Source organism: Oncorhynchus gorbuscha, linkage group LG13 (assembly GCF_021184085.1).
Source record: "Oncorhynchus gorbuscha isolate QuinsamMale2020 ecotype Even-year linkage group LG13, OgorEven_v1.0, whole genome shotgun sequence".
NCBI classification, from domain to species: Eukaryota; Metazoa; Chordata; class Actinopteri; order Salmoniformes; family Salmonidae; genus Oncorhynchus; species Oncorhynchus gorbuscha.
Window position 1 is genome coordinate 12,006,050 of NC_060185.1, and position 20,129 is coordinate 12,026,178.

General features: G+C 46.7%; 1 protein-coding gene across 1 annotated transcript in view; it reads left to right on the forward strand.

Annotated features, from left to right (window-relative positions):
* Positions 1 to 349: 349 nt before the first annotated feature.
* The window catches only part of LOC123992516 (GMP synthase [glutamine-hydrolyzing]), a 33,534-nt gene continuing 13,754 nt past the window's right edge, over positions 350 to 20,129 (forward strand). The window contains exons 1-9 of the mRNA XM_046293714.1: positions 350 to 594; positions 2,223 to 2,398; positions 3,094 to 3,208; positions 3,400 to 3,497; positions 16,344 to 16,447; positions 17,729 to 17,922; positions 18,232 to 18,397; positions 18,854 to 19,005; positions 19,327 to 19,500. Of these exons, the coding sequence (XP_046149670.1) occupies positions 568 to 594; positions 2,223 to 2,398; positions 3,094 to 3,208; positions 3,400 to 3,497; positions 16,344 to 16,447; positions 17,729 to 17,922; positions 18,232 to 18,397; positions 18,854 to 19,005; positions 19,327 to 19,500 (1,206 nt within the window). The 5' untranslated portion in view covers positions 350 to 567. The remainder of the gene's footprint in view (positions 595 to 2,222; positions 2,399 to 3,093; positions 3,209 to 3,399; positions 3,498 to 16,343; positions 16,448 to 17,728; positions 17,923 to 18,231; positions 18,398 to 18,853; positions 19,006 to 19,326; positions 19,501 to 20,129) is intronic.

The following is a 20,129-nucleotide window of genomic DNA, read 5'->3' on the forward strand; positions in this document are numbered from 1 at the left end:
GTTACCACACAGTGAATGTACAAACACTCAGTTCCTCTAGTCGAAGCTGAACCCATGATCCAGACATACCGTTGTCTGGATTTCCCCTCATAGCTCCTGTTACACTTCACCCACAGAGGGATCCAAAATGATCCCCAGATACGTCTTTCCCCATGGAACGGTGTTCGCTAGCAATTACATACTATTTACATTATTCACGTGATATAGATCATTAGACATAGGGCGAATTATTCCCCTTGTAAACTGCAGCAGCTTTTCCATAATACAACTTTTCCACTGAATTATCCAGGAGTAACTCCTCCCTAGAAGCCCACGCAGACAGTCACTAGTACTCCCTACTCTTCAAGAGGGGAGGGGACAGTCTTTGAGCGAAGTGGTCGGACAGCGCACGGTCATAGAAAGCCATCCAGCCAGTGAGTATTGTAGCTACGGAAGCGCTTAGTTATAGCACACATTTTCGTCAGCGGTCGGCGCAACAACTCAGCGAGCAACCACTAGTCTCTCTCTCTCTCTGTTGCGTGCTATCTGGAAGACCGAGGAGGACAGTTCATTCTGCTACACTCATCCATGGCTCTGTGCAACGGAGATACCAAGGTCAGTCCAACAACGGCCTATGTGCCGCGAAAGAAGCAACATATCCCGTTTCTCGTTCAATGTGTATCGGCTGTCTGTCGGTGGTTGTCGGCTGCGGGACATGGGCGCTGGGAGTCCCCGGTTAGCTACGGCCTATGTCGTGTTTTCAGCAAACTTGCGGTGTGCGTGGACCCCCCCGTCGGAGATGCATGTCTTCATGCCTGTTGCCTCGTCTTTTAAATGTATGTTTTTGAGGGTTTTTATAAACCTCCGGCAGATAGTGAATTTAACTTATATGCCACTATCGCATCTTTCATGGTGTAGACATTGCTAGCAGAAGCCGCGTGTAAATGTAGCTTAGCTAGCTGCAGCCGCACAGCTGGATATCGACTACTGTAGTTAGCCAACTAACGTTAGCAATAGCCCGATATTGTTAGCTCACTAGCATAATATAGCTAGCAGTGTAGTTACAGATTTATCGTGGACTTTATATATTTCAACTTCGTAGCAACAGTGCGAGATTGTGTTACGAGCATGCGTATTGTTTTTTTTTGGTTATTTAACAGAAACAATCGGGTTGGTGGTTAGCCTAACTATGACTAGCCAGCTAGCGCCCGGTCTCCAGTCTGTCCACCCACCACACAGTTGTGCCAGCTGCAGCATAGGCCAACCATCGTATTGGTTTTTTTTAAATATCCATAAGTACTCTATTTTAATTTTCTCCAGGAAAGCAGGACCAGTATAACAACTCCACATCCAATATCGACGCGGTTTTATATGCAATGTGTGGTTCGCAGTTATAGGGCTTTAATGGTGTCACTTGCAGTACTTGATACACGAGCGAATGCCTGTTGTTTTTCATTGACGGAAGTGCGGAGTGTCAGAAACCACGTGGGGACACGCTACTCAACTTCACAATTTACTACTAGAGCAGTGCATTTGATTTCACCCCCCCATATCTAATGCCCCAATGTATTGAATGAGAAATGTAGTTTTGATATGAATATTAAGCTTGTAACCATAGTGACTGTCTTAAAATCGCTATCTCTCTTGATAACACTTGACTGCCATATCAATGAATCAATGGCTGTCTCCATAAGTCATGCATAAGGGGCGGGCGTATAGATTAAACTGCAAAACAACTGGTTATGATATCTATCCTAGAGTAACGTCCACTGGCCTGTGAATCATGGCTTGAAGCATCTATCTGGTCACTAGAAATCTCAAAAGGCAGGTTAAAGACCCTACTTGACTGAACAGTTTACTAAAGCTGGTCCCTACTGGACCATGCTCAGGCCCCTAGCTTCTGTGTGACTCGTGATTCTGCGTGTCCTCTTCTCAGTACTCAAATTGTGTTCACGTGTCTCAAATTGTGTTCTGGCCTTAATGAATCCCGTTCCTCACAGTGAGGTTAGCGAAGTGGGACCATTCACCATCGCAAATGGGTTTTGTCTGTCTCTGAATTAATTTAATGTTTTGTAATGCTTTTTGAACACCCGTTGGTTCAACCATTGTGTTTGGAATATAGACTATTGTATCTTCATTAAAAACAACATGGTTGAAGGCTATTCCACACGTAGGCCTATGTGGTTATCCTGATTGAGTGTTCGTACGTGGTCAGGACAGTATGTGTGTTCTTTCTCCCCCAGCTGGACATCAGCAGCATTGAGCCTCAGAATGGTTCATGTGAGGGGGCAGTGGTCATCCTGGACGCCGGGGCGCAGTACGGCAAGGTGATTGACAGGCGGGTCAGAGAGCTGTTTGTCCGCTCAGAGATCCTCCCACTAGAGACGCCAGCCTTCGCCATCAGAGAACAAGGCTTCAGGTGAGACTGACTGACATCACACTTGCACCTGGGTGGCATTTACAAGTCATGAACCTGGATCAAACATTTTTAAATAAACAAGAACATGCATATCTACTGTAGGTATGAGACAGAGAACCTGTCAGAACAATGACACTGATAATTCCCAAGATCTCCTCTCTATCTGTCCATCGTCTGTGGAGGAACATAGTTGTCAGGACAGCCTGTGAGCGAGCCTGGAGCCCTATACAAAAGGAACACAAACCAGCGTCTAGACTAAGCAGGTCTTTGTAAATATATGAAATGTTACTGACCTTGGAGAGAGTGTGTTTGTTTAAACTGCATTCTACTGCTTAGGAGAGGTCCCCATCTCTGCAGGGGGGGCCTTTTTAGGGGACACTATTTTTCCATTAGTTTGCGAAATTCTCTCCACCCCTACAGAATAGATACACACACACACACACACACACACCTTTTTGGAATGCTTCAGTATGAACAGACAATAGAGAATGTCTAAACTGTGGGCACACTAGAGAGCGGTGGGGTTTTCAAACAGCTGTATACTCTGTCCATGTCTATGCTATTAGTATGAAATGACTACTCTGTTGTTGTGTATGATGACATTGATTGTTTGTCTTTTGCCTTTGAATATATATCCTCCTTCCTTCTACCTTTTTTAAATTTTTTATTTTCCTCCCCCTTTTCTCTGTCTCCAGGGCGATCATCATTTCTGGTGGGCCTAATTCTGTGTATGCTGAGGATGCCCCTTGGTTTGACCCTGCCATATTCGCCATAGGAAAGCCTGTCCTGGGTATCTGCTATGGAATGCAGGTAGGAGGGCCCTGAGAAATACACACGCAAGAAACCTCCCCCCAGAAAACCTTAGCATAAGACGGATCAATTGGATAAAACCAACTAAGAATCACGTTCTTATGTACACATCACATACAAATGAAAGGAGGTCTTTCAATCAGTACAAAATGCAGATATAAGAGGCTAATGATCAATTGTCCTCTCCACAGATGATGAATAAGGTTTTTGGAGGAACAGTACACAGGAAGAGTGTGAGAGAGGATGGGGTGTTCAACATCGGACTGGACAACACCTGTTCTCTCTTCAGGTGGGTTGGCAGAACTAAAGATTCTTCAGTGTAGGCAGATAGAAAGAGTGGTTTCACCGTAACCACTCTGAGTAAATAGGTTAATGGTTAGAGGAGCAAAAACCACTCTGAGTAAATAGGTTAATGGTTAGAGGAGCAAAAACAGGTGTTTTTGATTGGTTTGTTCCAGAGCCATGTGTTTGATGTGAACTGGATCAAAATTCCAACCGTCACATACTTCAGTTCTCTTTCAAGTATTCGTTTCGGTATTTCACTTACGAGATACGCCCCCAGCGTATTAGTCAAAAACCTTTATTACACTACGCCAGCCGTGATAGGCTGGATGTCGAGACTGGTGCCTCGGGGAGGGGCATCCCTCCTACCCTATAGAAAGGTCTGACGCGGCGTCTCTGAGTCATTAAAAAAATAAGCAACGCCTCTTCGTTGCTCGTGCAAGGTTGGTGGTCTGGTGAAATACCTCACTCATACTATCAGAGAACCGGGGTTACGGTCGTAACCTAAAGTTCTCTTTCGAGTATCAGTTTTGGTATTTCCCTTATGGGATAATCTGACTCCCGTATTGCCAGACAAGCTTATCCTGACGACCGACTGCCCTATGCAATACACCACACAATGAGCTCTGCCCCTGCAGAAGATCCTACACGTTAAACCGTATGCGCCAGGGTCGGTGCAGTGACATCAAGCCTATAAAACTTTGCAAATGTACGCGCCAAAGCCCAACTCGCTGATAAACAAATATCTTGGATAGATATGCCCTTAAATAGAGCCCGGGATGTAGCCATTTCTCTAGTGAAATGAGCCATAGGCCAGCAGGAGACCCTTACTTGTGTAGGTCAAAGCAATGGCCCCCCTCTATCCTGTGCTGTTTTGTGAGCGCTTCACCGTTGTAAGGTTTCATCCAGGAAATGAACATCTAATGACATTTTCTAAACCCCTTAGTCCTGTCCATGTATATATGTAGAGTGCTGGGCACAACATATGCACCCGGAGAGGAAAATGGTGGGGGCTAAAAAAAATAATCTATCAGCTCAAGGGTAAGACGCATCAAAGTTGGGTTAATAATCTTAGGGATAAAGGCAAGGGGTTAGGCCACAATGATACTATCATTACTGGGTGCCAGCTGCACATGACGAATGCACTGAGAGTGCGTGAATGTCACTTACACGCTTGGCAGAGGGACAGTGCTAGTACTAGAGCTGTCTTTAATTAAAAGCATCTCCACATGATCCAGCGGCTCAAAATGCTGTTGTCATAGAGCATCCAAAACAACTGTCCCACGAAGGGGCAAGCTGTTTGGACACTGGACACAAACGACCTGCACCCTTCGTAAAAGTGTCGTGCTCCCAAAACCCACATGACAAGCCAAAATATCTGCCTGATACTTTAATAGTAGAAAAAGCCTTTGTCTATTAATAATTCCTGTAGAAATGACATGATTATAGAGACAAAGCACTGGAATGACACCGTCTGTGACTTGTTGCACCATTCCTCAAACACGTGCCGTTTACAATCATAAAGGGAGCTGGTGGATAAGGCTCCAGCACTCTGAATAGTCTAAATTACATTTTGGGGGAAGCCTGGCGGTGTTCAGGTTGAGCTGTTCACGGGCCAAGCCTAGAAGGCGAACCGTTCTGGGTGAGGATGGAACATCTCCCCTCGTGCCTGGCACAGTAGGTCCCGACACAGAGGGAGGGGTAGCGGTTGACCGCATAGTAGTTGACTGATCTCTGCTAGCCAGTGTTTCTCAGGCCAATGCAGCGCTATTAGTATGAGAGACCTACCGTGGCTAGGGTGAGGGAAATCGGGGCCAGTCGGGGGAATTCATACAGGAGGATGTGTGGCCACTCGTGCGCTAATGCGTCCAATCCTATCGGTGCGTCTCGATCCCTCAGGAACAGTGTTTATTCTCCATCGATGCATAAAGCTCCACTGCTGGGGTGCCGTAGTGCATCCAAACCTGATTGGCTACCTCTGGGTGGAGCTTCCACTCCTCATATGGAGAGTAAATCTGCCCCCAGATTCACTACTCCCGGTACATGAGTAGGTCTCAGTGACTGGAGATGCAAACTACTCCACATATTCAGTCAGTGTATCAGTGTTTGTAAGTGAAGGGATCGCAGTCCCCCTTGTCTGTCTATTTAAGCCACAACGGTGGTATTGTCTGTTATGACTAGGAACATGACGACCCTCCAGAAATGGGAGAGTAGACTTTAATGCTAGGGACACCCCAAGGAGTTCCAGGCTGTTTATGTGTATAAGATTGAGATGGGGTCCCCACTCACTGTTCTGCCCTCGTGGATCGCACCCCAACCTAAGAATGAGATGTATAAGGCTTTACAGCGAAAGCAATCCAAGCGTTTGTAAGTTTATCGATCGCACGACAAAACATTTAAGTACACTTAGAATCAGGAAGCTTGGTCACGAAAATCAGAAAAGCAATCAAATGAATCGTTTACCTTTGATGATCTTCAGATGTTTTCACTCACGAGACTCCCAGTTACACAACAAATGTTCCTTTTCTTAAAGATTATTTTCAAATCCAAAATAACTCAGTTTTTTGTTATGTTCAGAAATCCACAGGAAAGAGCGGTCACGACAACGCAGACAAATTCCAAATAGTTTCCATAATGTCCACATAAACATGTCAAACGTTTTTATAATCAATCCGCAGGTTGTTTTTAAAATATATAATTGATAATATATCAACTGCAAATGTCTTTCACAGTGGGAGAGGGAAAAACAATAGCTGTCCAAATTCTGTTGCGTGAGCAAAACTCATGTGACCACTTGACGCAATGTTATCGTTCTTGCTCATTTTTCAAAATAAAAGCCTGAAACTATGTCTGAAGACTGTTGACACCTTGAGGAAGCGATAGGAAAATGAATCTGGTTCATATCCTTTTAAATCCAGCAAAGGGAGGCTATGGAACATGGAGTTTTCAAAATAGAAGCCACTTCCTGCTTTGATTTTCCTCAGGGTTTCGCCTGCAATATCAGTTCTGTTATACTCACAGACAATATTTTGACAGTTTTGGAAACTTTAGAGTTTTCTATCCAATACTAATAATATTATGCATGTATTAGAAACTGAGGCGGCAGGGTAGCCTAGTGGTTAGATCATTGGACTAGTAATCGGAAGGTTGCAAGTTCAAACCCCCGAGCTGACAAGGTACAAATCTGTCGTTCTGCCCCTGAACAGGCAGTTAACCCACTGTTCCTAGGCCGTCATTGAAAATAAGAATTTGTTCTTAATTAACTGACTTGCTTAGTTAAATAAAGGTAAAATAAAAAAAGAGACTGAGGAGCTGGCTGTTTACAATAGGCACCTTTTCATCCAAGCTACTCAATACTGCCCCTGCAGCCATAAAAAGTTAATGCAGGCAAACTTAAATCAGTTTAACCTGATTTCTACCAGCATGTCACATGTGCATCCAGAGGGAAAAAAAACTCTTGACCACCTTTATTCCACACACAGAGACTCATACAAAGCTCTCCCTCACTCCCTCCATTTGGCAAATCTGACCATAATTCTATACTCCTAATTACAAACAAAAACTAAAGCATGATGTACCAGTGACTCGCTCAATACAGAAGTAGTCAGATGACACTGATGCTACGCTACATACAGGACTGTTTTGCTTGCACAGACTGGAATATGTTCCAGTGCGGATGTTGCATGTAATCCATGGCTTTTGGTTGGGATATGTACGCACAGTCACCGTGGAGATAACTTCATTGATGCATTTGATGAAGCTGGTGACTGAGGTGGTATTGGACGCCATTGGATCACCAGCTTCATCAATAAGTGCATCGAAGAAGTTGTCTCCACAGTGGCTGTGCGTACATATCCCAACCAGAAGCCATGGATTACATGCAACATCCACACTGAGCTAAAGGCTAGAGCTGCCGCTTTCAAGGAGCGGGACACTAATCCAGACGCTTATAAGAAATCCTGCTATGCCCTCAGACCAACCATTAAATAGGCAAAGCGTCAATAAAGGACTAAGATTGAATCCTACTTTTTTTATTTCACCTTTATTTAACCAGATAGGCAAGTTGAGAACAAGTTCTCATTTACAATTGCGACCTGGCCAAGATGAAGCAAAGCAGTTCGACAGGTACAACGACACAAGAGTTACACATGGAGTAAAACAAACATGCAGTCAATAATACAGTATAAACAAGTCTATATACAATGTGAGCAAATGAGGTGAGAAGGGAGGTAAAGGCAAAAAAGGCCATGGTGGCAAAGTAAATACAATATACCAAGTAAAACACTGGAATGGTAGATTTGCAGTGGAAGAATGTGCAAAGTAGAAATAAAAATAATGGGGTGCAAAGGAGCAAAACAAACAAATAAATAAATAAAATACAGTAGGGAAAGAGGTAGTTGTTTGGGCTAAATTATAGGTGGGCTATGTACAGGTGCAGTAATCTGTGAGCTGCTCTGACAGTTGGTGCTTAAAGCTAGTGAGGGAGATAAGTGTTTCCAGTTTCAGAGATTTTTGTAGTTCGTTCCAGTCATTGGCAGCAGAGAACTGGAAGGAGAGGCGGCCAAAGAAAGAATTGGTTTTGGGGGTGACTAGGGAGATATACCTGCTGGAGCGTGTGCTACAGGTGGGAGATGCTATGGTGACCAGCGAGCTGAGATAAGGGGGGACTTTACCTAGCAGGGTCTTGTAGATGACATGGAGCCAGTGGGTTTGGCGACGAGTATGAAGCGAGGGCCAGCCAACGAGAGTGTACAGGTCGCAATGGTGTTATATGGGGCTTTGGTGACAAAACGGATTGCACTGTGATAGACTGCATCCAATTTGTTGAGTAGGGTATTGGAGGCTATTTTGTAAATGACATCGCCAAAGTCGAGGATTGGTAGGATGGTCGGTTTTACAAGGGTATGTTTGGCAGCATGAGTGAAGGATGCTTTGTTGCGAAATAGGAAGCCAATTCTAGATTTAACTTTGGATTGGAGATGTTTGATATGGGTCTGGAAGGAGAGTTTACAGTCTAACCAGATAGCTAAGTATTTATAGTTGTCCACGTATTCTAAGTCAGAGCCGTCCAGAGTAGTGATGTTGGACAGGCGGGTAGGTGCAGGTAGCGATCTGTTGAAGAGCATGCATTTAGTTTTACTTGTATTTAAGAGCAATTGGAGGCCACGGAAGGAGAGTTGTATGGCATTGAAGCTTGCCTGGAGGGTTGTTAACAGTGTCCAAAGAAGGGCCGGAAGATCCACAGATGGCGCAATCTCAATCGCACTTTACTTTCCCACCTTCACTTTCCCACATCTCAGTGTTCAACATCTTAGTTCCCACAAAAACTCATCACTAAGCTAAGGACACTGGGACTAAACACCTCCCTCTGCAACTGGATCCTGAACTTCCTGATGGGCCGCCCCCAGGTGGTGAGGGTAGGCAACAACACATCTGCCATGTTGATCATCAACACTGGGCCCCTCAGGGGTGAATGCTTAGTCCCCTCCTGCACTCCCTGTTCACCCACGACTGTGTGGCCAAGCACAAATCCAATACCATCATTAAGTTTGCTGACGACACAACAGTGGTAGGTCTAAGGAGCTGATCGTGGACTATAGGAAAAGACGGGCCGACCAGGCCCCCATTAACATCGGCGAGGCTGTAGTCGATCGGGTACCGACACTCCCAAGTTTAGGTCCAAGGATTTCTGTATCATCTCGACGGCCTTTAGGGTCTACTGGAGCATCCAGGATCTTCAGCATTTAGCTGTCAGACACTGTGGATAGATTGAGCCATCGCACCCTCTCCTGTGATATCATGAGCCCCATTACTCTTCCTGACACCTGGATGGCGGCTTTAAGCAAACCCAGGTTGAGGTCTGTGGCAATTCAGATCTCGTCCCACAGACCCGGCACTTTCTAATCCTGTAGCTCAGCTTGGTATGCCGAGAGCATGGAGGCGGTGCTGAGAGCCTTCACTGCTGTGGCGACCGACCTGTAGACCTTCTCTGTTACGGAGGACGTACATGGTAAGGTGGGGCCAGTCGAAGTCATGGAGGACTTCTGGTTGGGGTGTAGATGGGAAGCATGTGGGCAAGCCCAATCCCTTCCATGTCAGCACAGTCCAACACCGAACCCACATTGGACAGGGTTCTTGGAGAAGAAAGGTATACTGTAGGCACGGGTAACCTCCAGGCATTCTGGGAAGACTGGTAGTTTTTTTTTTTTTTTCAAATTTATTTATATAGCCCTTCGTACATCAGCTGATATCTCAAAGTGCTGTACAGAAACCCAGCCTAAAACCCCAAACAGCAAACAATGCAGGTGTAAAAGCACGGTGGCTAGGAAAAACTCCCTAGAAAGGCCAAAACCTAGGAAGAAACCTAGAGAGGAACCGGGCTATGTGGGGTGGCCAGTCCTCTTCTGGCTGTGCCGGGTAGAGATTATAACAGAACATGACCAAGATGTTCAAATGTTCATAAATGACCAGCATGGTCAAATAATAATAAGGCAGAACAGTTGAAACTGGAGCAGCAGCACAGTCAGGTGGACTGGGGACAGCAAGGAGCCATCATGTCAGGTAGTCCTGGGGCACGGTCCTAGGGCTCAGGTCCTCCGAGAGAGAGAAAGAAAGAGAGAATTAGAGAGAGCATATGTGGGGTGGCCAGTCCTCTTCTGGCTGTGCCGGGTGGAGATTATAACAGAACGTGGCCAAGATGTTCAAATGTTCATAAATGACCAGCATGGTTGAATAATAGTAAGGCAGAACAGTTGAAACTGGAGCAGGAGCATGGCCAGGTGGACTGGGGACAGCAAGGAGTCCTCATGTCAGGTAGTCCTGGGACATGGTCCTAGGGCCCAGGCCAGTTCAAACTGGAGCAGCAGCATGGCCAGGTGGACTGGGGACAGCAAGGAGTCATCATGTCAGGTAGTCCTGGGGCATGGTTCTAGGGCTCAGGTCCTCCGAGAGAGAGAAAGAAAGAGAGGAGAGAATTAGAGAATGCACACTTAGATTTACACAGGACACCGAATAGGACAGGAGAAGTACTCCAGATAAACAAACTGACCCTAGCCCCCCGACACATAAACTACTGCAGCATAAATACTGGAGGCTGAGACAGGAGGGGTCAGGAGACACTGTGGCCCCATCCGAGGACACCCCCGGACAGGGCCAAACAGGAAGGATATAACCCCACCCACTTTGCCAAAGCACAGCCCCCACACCACTAGAGGGAAATCTTCAACCACCAACTAACCATCCTGAGACAAGGCAGAGTATAGCCCACAAAGATCTCCGACACGGTACAACCCGGGGGGGAACCCAGACAGGCCGACCACAACAGTGAATCAACCCCCAGGTGACGCATCCCCCCCAGGGACGGCACGAGAGAGCCCCAGCAAGCCAGTGACTCAGCCCCGTAACAGGGTTAGAGGCAGAGAATCCCAGTGGAAAAAGGGGAACCGGCCAGGCAGAGACAGCAAGGGCGGTTCGTTGCTCCAGAGCCTTTCCGTTCACCTTCCCACTCCTGGGCCAGACTACACTCAATCATATGACCCACTGAAGAGATGAGTCTTCAGTAAAGACTTAAAGGTTGAGACCGAGTTTGCGTCTCTGACATGGGTAGGCAGACCGTTCCATAAAAATGGAGCTCTATAGGAGAAAGCCCTGCCTCCAGCTGTTTGCTTAGAAATTCTAGGGACAATTAGGAGGCCTGCGTCTTGTGACCGTAGCGTACGTATAGGTATGTACGGCAGGACCAAATCAGAGAGGTAGGTAGGAGCAAGCCCATGTAATGCTTTGTAGGTTAGCAGTAAAACCTTGAAATCAGCCCTTGCTTTGACAGGAAGCCAGTGTAGAGAGGCTAGCACTGGAGTAATATGATCAAATTTTTTGGTTCTAGTCAGGATTCTAGCAGCCGTATTTAGCACTAACTGAAGTTTATTTAGTGCTTTATCCGGGTAGCCGGAAAATAGAGCATTGCAGTAGTCTAACCTAGAAGTGACAAAAGCATGGATTAATTTTTCTGCATCATTTTTGGACAGAAAGTTTCTGATTTTTGCAATGTTACGTAGATGGAAAAAAGCTGTCCTCGAAATGGTCTTGATATGTTCTTCAAAAGAGAGATCAGGGTCCAGAGTAACGCCGAGGTCCTTCACAGTTTTATTTGAGACGACTGTACAACCATTAAGATTAATTGTCAGATTCAACAGAAGATCTCTTTGTTTCTTGGGACCTAGAACAAGCATCTCTGTTTTGTCCGAGTTTAATAGTAGAAAGTTTGCAGCCATCCACTTCCTTATGTCTGAAACACATGCTTCTAGCGAGGGCAATTTTGGTGCTTCACCATGTTTCATTGAAATGTACAGCTGTGTGTCATCCGCATAGCAGTGAAAGTTTACATTATGTTTTCGAATAACATCCCCAAGAGGTAAAATATATAGTGAAAACAATAGTGGTCCTAAAACAGAACCTTGAGGAACACCGAAATGTACAGTTGATTTGTCAGAGGACAAACCATTCACAGAGACAAACTGATATCTTTCCGACAGATAAGACCTAAACCAGGCCAGAACATGTCCGTGTAGACCAATTTGGGTTTCCAATCTCTCCAAAAGAATGTGGTGATCGATGGTATCAAAAGCAGCACTAAGGTTTAGGAGCACGAGGACAGATGCAGAGCCTCGGTCCGATGCCATCAAAATGTCATTTACCACCTTCACAAGTGCCGTCTCAGTGCTATGATGGGGTCTAAAACCAGACTGAAGCAACAGCCTTCTCTAAAATCTTTGAGAGGAATGGAAGATTCGATATAGGCCGATAGTTTTTTATATTTTCTGGGTCAAGGTTTGGCTTTTTCAAGAGAGGCTTTATTACTGCCACTTTTAGTGAGTTTGGTACACATCCAGTGGATAGAGAGCCGTTTATTATGTTCAACATAGGAGGGCCAAGCACAGGAAGCAGCTCTTTCAGTAGTTTAGTTGGAATAGGGTCCAGTATACAGCTTGAAGGTTTAGAGGCCATGATTATTTTCATCATTGTGTCAAGAGATATAGTACTAAAACACTTGAGCGTCTCTCTTGATCCTAGGTCCTGGCAGAGTTGTGCAGACTCAGGACAACTGAGGTTTGGAGGAATACGCAGGTTTAAAGAGGAGTCCGTAATTTGCTTTCTAATAATCATAATCTTTTCCTCAAAGAAGTTCATGAATTTATCACTGCTAAAGTGCAAGTCATCCTCTCTTGGGGAATGCTGCTTTTTAGTTAGCTTTGCCACAGTATCAAAAAGGAATTTCGGATTGTTCTTATTTTCCTCAATTAAGTTAGAAAAATAGGACGATCGAGCAGCAGTAAGGGCTCTTCGGTACTGCACGGTACCATCCTTCCAAGCTAGTCGGAAGACTTCCAGTTTGGTGTGGCGCCATTTCCGTTCCAATTTTCTGGAAGCTTGCTTCAGAGCTCGGGTATTTTCTGTGTACCATGGAGCTAGTTTCTTATGAGACATTTTTTTAGTTTTTAGGGGTGCAACTGCATCTAGGGTATTGCGCAAGGTTAAATTGAGATCCTCAGTTAGGTGGTTAACGGATTTTTGTCCTCTGGCGTCCTTGGGTAGGCAGAGGGAGTCTGGAAGGGCATCAAGGAATCTTTGTGTTGTCTGTGAATTTATAGCACGACTTTTGATGTTCCTTGGTTGGGGTCTGAGCAGATTATTTGTTGCAATTGCAAACGTAATAAAATGGTGGTCTGATAGTCCAGGATTATGAGGAAAAACATTAAGATCCACAACATTTATTCCATGGGACAAAACTAGGTCCAGCGTATGACTGTGAGAGTGAGTGGGTCCAGAGACATGTTGGACAAAACCCACTGAGTCGATGATGGCTCCAAAAGCCTTTTGGAGTGGGTCTGTGGACTTTTCCATGTGAATATTAAAGTCACCAAAGATTAGAATATTATCTGCAATGACTACAAGGTCTGATAGGAATTCAGGGAACTCAGTGAGAAACGCTGTATATGGCCCAGGAGGCCTGTAAACAGTAGCTATAAAAAGTGATTGAGTAGGCTGCATAGATTTCATGACTAGAAGCTCAAAAGACGAAAAACGTCATTTTTTTTTTTTTTTGTAAATTGAAATTTGCTATCGTAAATGTTAGCAACACCTCCGCCTTTGCGGGATGCACGGGGATATGGTCACTAGTGTAGCCAGGAGGTGAGGCCTCATTTAACACAGTAAATTCATCAGGCTTAAGCCATGTTTCAGTCAGGCCAATCACATCAAGATTATGATCAGTGATTAGTTCATTGACTATAATTGCCTTTGAAGTAAGGGATCTAACATTAAGTAGCCCTATTTTGAGATGTGAGGTATCATGATCTCTTTCAGTAATGACAGGAATGGAGGTGGTCTTTATCCTAGTGAGATTGCTAAGGCGAACACCGCCATGTTTAGTTTTGCCCAACCCAGGTCGAGGCACAGACACGGTCTCAATGGTGATAGCTGAGCTGACTACACTAACTATGCTAGTGGCAGACTCCACTATGCTGGCAGGCTGGCTAATAACCTGCTGCCTGGCCTGCACCCTATTTCATTGTGGAGCTAGAGGAGTTAGAGCCCTGTCTATGTTGGCAGATAAGATGAGAGCACCCCTCCAGCTAGGATGGAGTCCGTCACTCCTCAGCAGGTCAGGCTTGGTCCTGTTTGTGGGCGAGTCCCAGAAAGAGGGCCAATTATCTACAAATTCTATCTTTTGGGAGGGGCAGAAAACAGTTTTCAACCAGCGATTGAGTTGTGAGACTCTGCTGTAGAGCTCATCACTCCCCCTAACTGGGAGGGGGCCAGAGACAATTACTCGATGCCGACACATCTTTCTAGCTGATATGCACGCAGAAGCTATGTTGCGCTTGGTGATCTCTGACTGTTTCATCCTAACATCGTTGGTGCCGACGTGGATAACAATATCTCTATACTCTCTACACTCGCCAGTTTTAGCTTTAGCCAGCACCATCTTCAGATTAGCCTTAACGTCGGTAGCCCTGCCCCCGGGTAAACAGTGTATGATCGCTGGATGATTCGCTTTAAGTCTAATACTGCGGGTAATGGAGTCGCCAATGACTAGAGTTTTCAATTTGTCAGAGCTAATGGTGGGAAGCTTCGGCGTCTCAGACCCCGTAACGGGAGGAGTAGAGACCAGAGAAGACTCTGCCTCTGACACCGACCCGCTGCTTAATGGGGAGAACCGGTTGAAAGTTTCTGTCTGCTGAATGAGCGACACCGGTTGAGCGTTCCTACAGCATTTCCTTCCAGAAACCGTGAGAAAGTTGTCCGGCTGCGGGGACTGTGCCAGGGGATTTATACTACTATCTGTACTTACTGGTGAAACAGACGCTGTTTCATCCTTTCCTACACTGAAATTACCCTTGCCTAACGATTGCGTCTGAAGCTGGGCTTGCAGTACAGCTATCCTCGCCGTAAGGCTAGCACAGCGGCTGCAATTAGAAGGCATCATGTTAATGTTACTACTTAGCTTCGGCTGTTGGAGGTCCTGACGAATCGTGTCCAGATAAAGCGTCCGGAGTGAAAAAGTCGAGGAAAAAATAAATATATGAACGGTAATTAAAAAGTGAAACCCGTAAAGTTGTCAGGTAGCAAAATAGGTTGGCAACAAAACGCACAGCAATTTGAAAACAAGCCTGCAAGTTGCGACCGGAAATGACGTCTGTAAGACAGTACAGCCAGGATGATATAGTTATTGCCTTGCTGCCCGTTTGGCTTTAGGTACTCTTACGGTGGTCTCTGCTACTGCATTGGGAATCACCAGTTTGTCTACAGCGCGCTTGCACACATCATGCAGGTCCACACCGGGAGCTGGTAGGGATCCCCTCCCGTCCTGTGTCTCCAGTTTCGGATTCCCTTGCAGGAGGCTTGGTGGCCGGAAGGAGTCTTCGTCTCCATCCAACGATTTCAAAGGAGAACCTCATGGAGTAGTTTTCCTCCAATCAGGAAGCCTGTTAAGGAAGCTGTGAGGGCGTTGCTGGAGTCCTCCAACAGCGGGGCAATGGCGTGGAGCTGGTCGCCCCAGATATCCATCGCCCCTGATGAGCCATTGTGGACACAAGCACCCATGTTAGGGTCCTGTTGGAGGACCCAGCTTGCAATGGAGATGTGGCAGCTTGCAACGGACACTTTTCACAGTGAAGTGGACAAAAGCTGGGGGAGTCTAACGCTTCCCTGGCATGTTGCAGCCCAAGGCAAGTGGAGCAGAACAAGTAGTTGTCCTTGGCCGATATCGTGTTTCCACAGGAGCAGATTTGTGCCGGCATCTTCTCCTCATTTGGAGTGGGAGATGGTTTTGTCGCCATGGCTGTGATGCTATGTTTTGTTTTTAGCAGTCAGAAAAAACTAGCGTAGTAGGCTAGTCAGATAACACACTAATCGCAAGCTATCTCGACGGTGGCACACGGTGTGATAGCCGGTTACCATTTCCGAAAAAAACATTAAGAAAAGAGAGCTTGGTGTAGCCAGTAAAACCACAAAAGCGAGCTAGCATGGTGGCTAGCTTGCTAACGATTAGTCGCTGTTTGGATATAGCTGAACGGGTACAGCCGTGTCACAGCTGTACCCGTTCCTCCCTCAAATAATTTTCCTCTTACTATGGTGAAGAAAAAGGAAAATTGCCACCATCGCACAGTCCAGAGAGAATAGCGAGCGAGTCGTTATTCAGACACACACAGTTAGACACGAGCACAATGTGCCTGCTGCTTTGTTCCCTCTGGTTCCAGATATGGGTGGAGTTATTTTAGGTTTCATTATGCCTGTGTGTGTGAATGTACTTCCTGTCTGACCTTTGACCCTGTGTGTGACTTGATGTTGTCAGGGGCCTTAAGAAGGAGGAGCTGGTGCTGTTGACTCATGGGGACAGTGTGGACAAGGTGGCCGATGACTTCAAGGTGGTGGCCCAGTCAGGGAGCATCATTGCGGGTAAGCATTCTGGGAAAGGGTCCTGGGCCTGGAAGAAATTATATTTTAGACTAATTTAGTCTACTGCCATACTTCCCTACGTCCAGTCAATTGCACAATATGATCATGAAGATCGTTCCCTCCCCATCCTCTTCTTCCCTCCCCATCCTCTTCTTCCCTCCCCATCCTCTTCTTCCCTCCCCATCCTCCCTCTCCATCCTCCCTCTCCATCCTCCCTCTCCATCCTCCCTCCCCATCCTCCCTCCCCATCCTCCCTCCCCATCCTCCCTCCCCATCCTCCCTCCCCATCCTCTTCTTCCCTCCCCATCCTCCCTCCCCATCCTCCCTCCCCATCCTCCCTCCCCATCCTCTTCTTCCCTCCCCATCCCATCCTCCCTCCCCATCCTCTTCTTCCCTCCCCATCCTCTTCTTCCCTCCCCATCCTCTTCTTCCCTCCCCATCCTCTTCTTCCCTCCCCATCCTCTTCTTCCCTCCCCATCCTCTTCTTCCCTCCCCATCCTCTTCTTCCCCATCTTCCCTCCCCATCCTCTTCTTCCCTCCCCATCCTCTTCTTCCCTCCCCATCCTCTTCTTCCCATCCTCTTCTTCCCTCCCCATCCTCTTCTTCCCTCCCCATCCTCTTCTTCCCTCCCCATTCTTCCCTCCCCATCCTCTTCTTCCCTCCCCATCCTCTTCTTCCCTTCCCATCCTCTTCTTCTCTCCCCATCCTCTTCCTCCCATCCCCTTCCTCCCTCCCCATCCTCTTCTTCCCTCCCCATCCTCTTCTTCCCTCCCCATCCTCTTCTTCCCTTCCCATCCTCTTCTTCTCTCCCCATCCTCTTCCTCCCATCCTCTTCTTCCCTCCCCATCCCCTTCTTCCCTTCCCATCCCCTTCCTCCCATCCCCTTCCTCCCTCCCCATCCTCTTCTTCCCTCCCCATCCTCTTCTTCCTCCCCCCATCCTCTTCTTCCCTCCCCATCCTCTTCTTCCCTCCCCATCCTCTTCTTCCCTTCCCATCCCCTTCCTCCCATCCCCTTCCTCCCTCCCCATCCTCTTCTTCCCTCCCCATCCTCTTCTTCCCTTCCCATCCCCTTCCTCCCATCCCCTTCCTCCCTTCCCATCCTCTTCTTCCCTTCCCATCCCCTTCCTCCCATCCCCTTCCTCCCTTCCCATCCTCTTCTTCCCTCCCCATCCCCTTCCTCCCATCCCCTCCTCCCTTCCCATCCTCTTCTTCCATCCCTTTATTCGCCTCATCTTTGATCACCCACATCTCACCACTGCCTCCCATGTTGTTCTCTGACAGGTATTGCCAACGAGCAGAAGAAGCTGTATGGGACCCAGTTTCACCCGGAAGTGGACCTGACGGAGCGGGGAACAGAGATATTACGTAACTTCCTGTTTGAGATCGCCGGCTGCACCTCCAACTTCACTGTCCAGAACCGCCAGCAGTCCTGCATCACAGAGATTCAGGAGAAAGTTGGAAAGTCCAAAGTACTGGTGAGAAATCTATAGTATGGTCAGATGCAGTATGTGGGTGTACAACATGGGCCCCATAGTATAGAACATAGAGACATTGGGAGGGCATAGTAAGTTAATCTGAGCTATTAAACACTCAATTAGACAGTGAAATTACACTGTTTTCTCTGCTGAAACAATGTGATCGACTTCCTCTGCTCCCAGAAAGTAGGTTGTCCCTCTAGAGAGAGAGAAAAAAAGGGAGGGGGGGGGGGGGGTGGAGATGAAAGAATGTTTTTTCTAGTCCTGGCATTGTGTTGATTGGCATGTCTGGTCCAATGTTGTTCCCAGGTTCTGCTGAGTGGTGGGGTGGACTCCACGGTGTGTACGGCACTGCTCAACAAAGCTCTGAACCAGGAGCAGGTCATCGCGGTGCACATCGACAATGGCTTTATGAGGAAGAGGGAGAGCCAGAGCGTTGAGGAGGCCCTCACCAAACTGGGCATCAACCTCAAAGGTGAGAGGTCAAGCCAAACTGGGCATCATCCTCAAAAGGTGAGAGGTCAAGCCAAACTGGGCATCATCCTCAAAAGGTGAGAGGTCAAGCCAAGCTGGGGGGGTCATCCTCAAAAGGTGAGCGGTCAGGCCAAGCTGGGCATCATCCTCAAAAGGTGATAGGTCAAGCCAAGCTGGGGGGGGGGGGGGGGGGGGGTCAAGCCAAGCTGGGGGTCATCCTCAAAAGGTGAGCGGTCAGGCCAAGCTGGGGGGGTCATCCTCAAAAGGTGAGGCCAAGCTGGGGGGGGGGGGGTCATCCTCAGAAGGTGAGAGGTCAGGCCAAGCTTAAAAGTGATGGGTAAAGCTATGCTGGTGTGCTACACTTGTCCAGAATGGACTCAAATGTAGCATACATTTACGGCTGTGTATATGAAATAAAATATATCACTAACTAAACTATAATTCTCTCTCTTTCCAGTGGTGAACGCAGCACACACCTTCTATAATGGCACAACGACCCTGCCCATATCCGACGAGGACCGGACGCCACGGAAACGCATCAGCAAGACCCTCAACATGACGACCAACCCTGAGGAGAAGAGGAAGATCATCGGAGACACCTTCGTCAAGGTACTGTCTATGAGTGTGTCGTGCCTGTTTGTCATCTAGGTTAAAGATGACAAGGGTTAAGACCAGAGAATTCTAATATCCTATAACTCTTTTGAACAATGGACCAGCTATGCTAGTTAGCAACGGAGCTGGTCCCATCAATCTGTTTATTTTCAAAAAGTTTCCACATGGAATCATAACCTGTCCTGGACTTTATCTCAGTCCTAGTCTGTTGTCTGTTGTCTTTCTGAGAGTCTGTCTGCGAGTCTTTTTCTGTCTGTCCGTCTAAAAAAAAAAAAGAGTATTGAATTGACTCTCTGTGTGTGTGATTGGTGTCTGTAGGTGGCCAATGAGGTGATAGGGGAGATGAACCTGAAGCCGGAGGAGGTGTTCCTAGCCCAGGGCACCCTGAGGCCAGACCTCATAGAGAGTGCTTCTCACCTCGCCAGCGGCAAGGCAGAGGTCATCAAAACACACCACAACGACACAGAGCTCATCCGCAAGCTCAGAGACGAGGTACACACGCACTGAAACAAACTTCAAACACAACCTTGAAAGCATGAATCAGAGCTGTCTGAGCCAGAGGTGGTACCAAATCACTATTATTCCAAGTCTCAAGTCGAGTCCCAAGTTGAACAGGTCAAGTCATGTAAAAACAATCTATACAGGGAACGACTTGTTCAACAAAAACAATCTATACAGGGAACGACTTGTTCAACAAAAAAAATCTATACAGGGAATGACTTGTTCAACAAAAAAAATCTATACAGGGAACGACTTGTTCAACAAAAAAAATCTGCTTATTTATTGAGGTTACCAGACAGGCCTTTTTGATTGTTTTGTCTACAACACATTTTGATCATGTAATAATTAATGAATGACAATATAGATGGGTGGGTGTTTCACCAGGAACTAATGGACTACATGTGGGGTGTGGGGACTGCATTGAGTGTGACACAAGATGTATCATGTATTAAATGCAGAGGGTCTAGTAAACATTGGACATCGACAGTAACATTGTCAGATTCCCTTATTCACCCACACGTTACAGACAACAAATTCCAAATGAAAGCATCATAAGCCAATTTCAAGCAATTTTGACATAGAAAAATACCAGTAGACCTATGCTAGTAATTGTTGCTTGA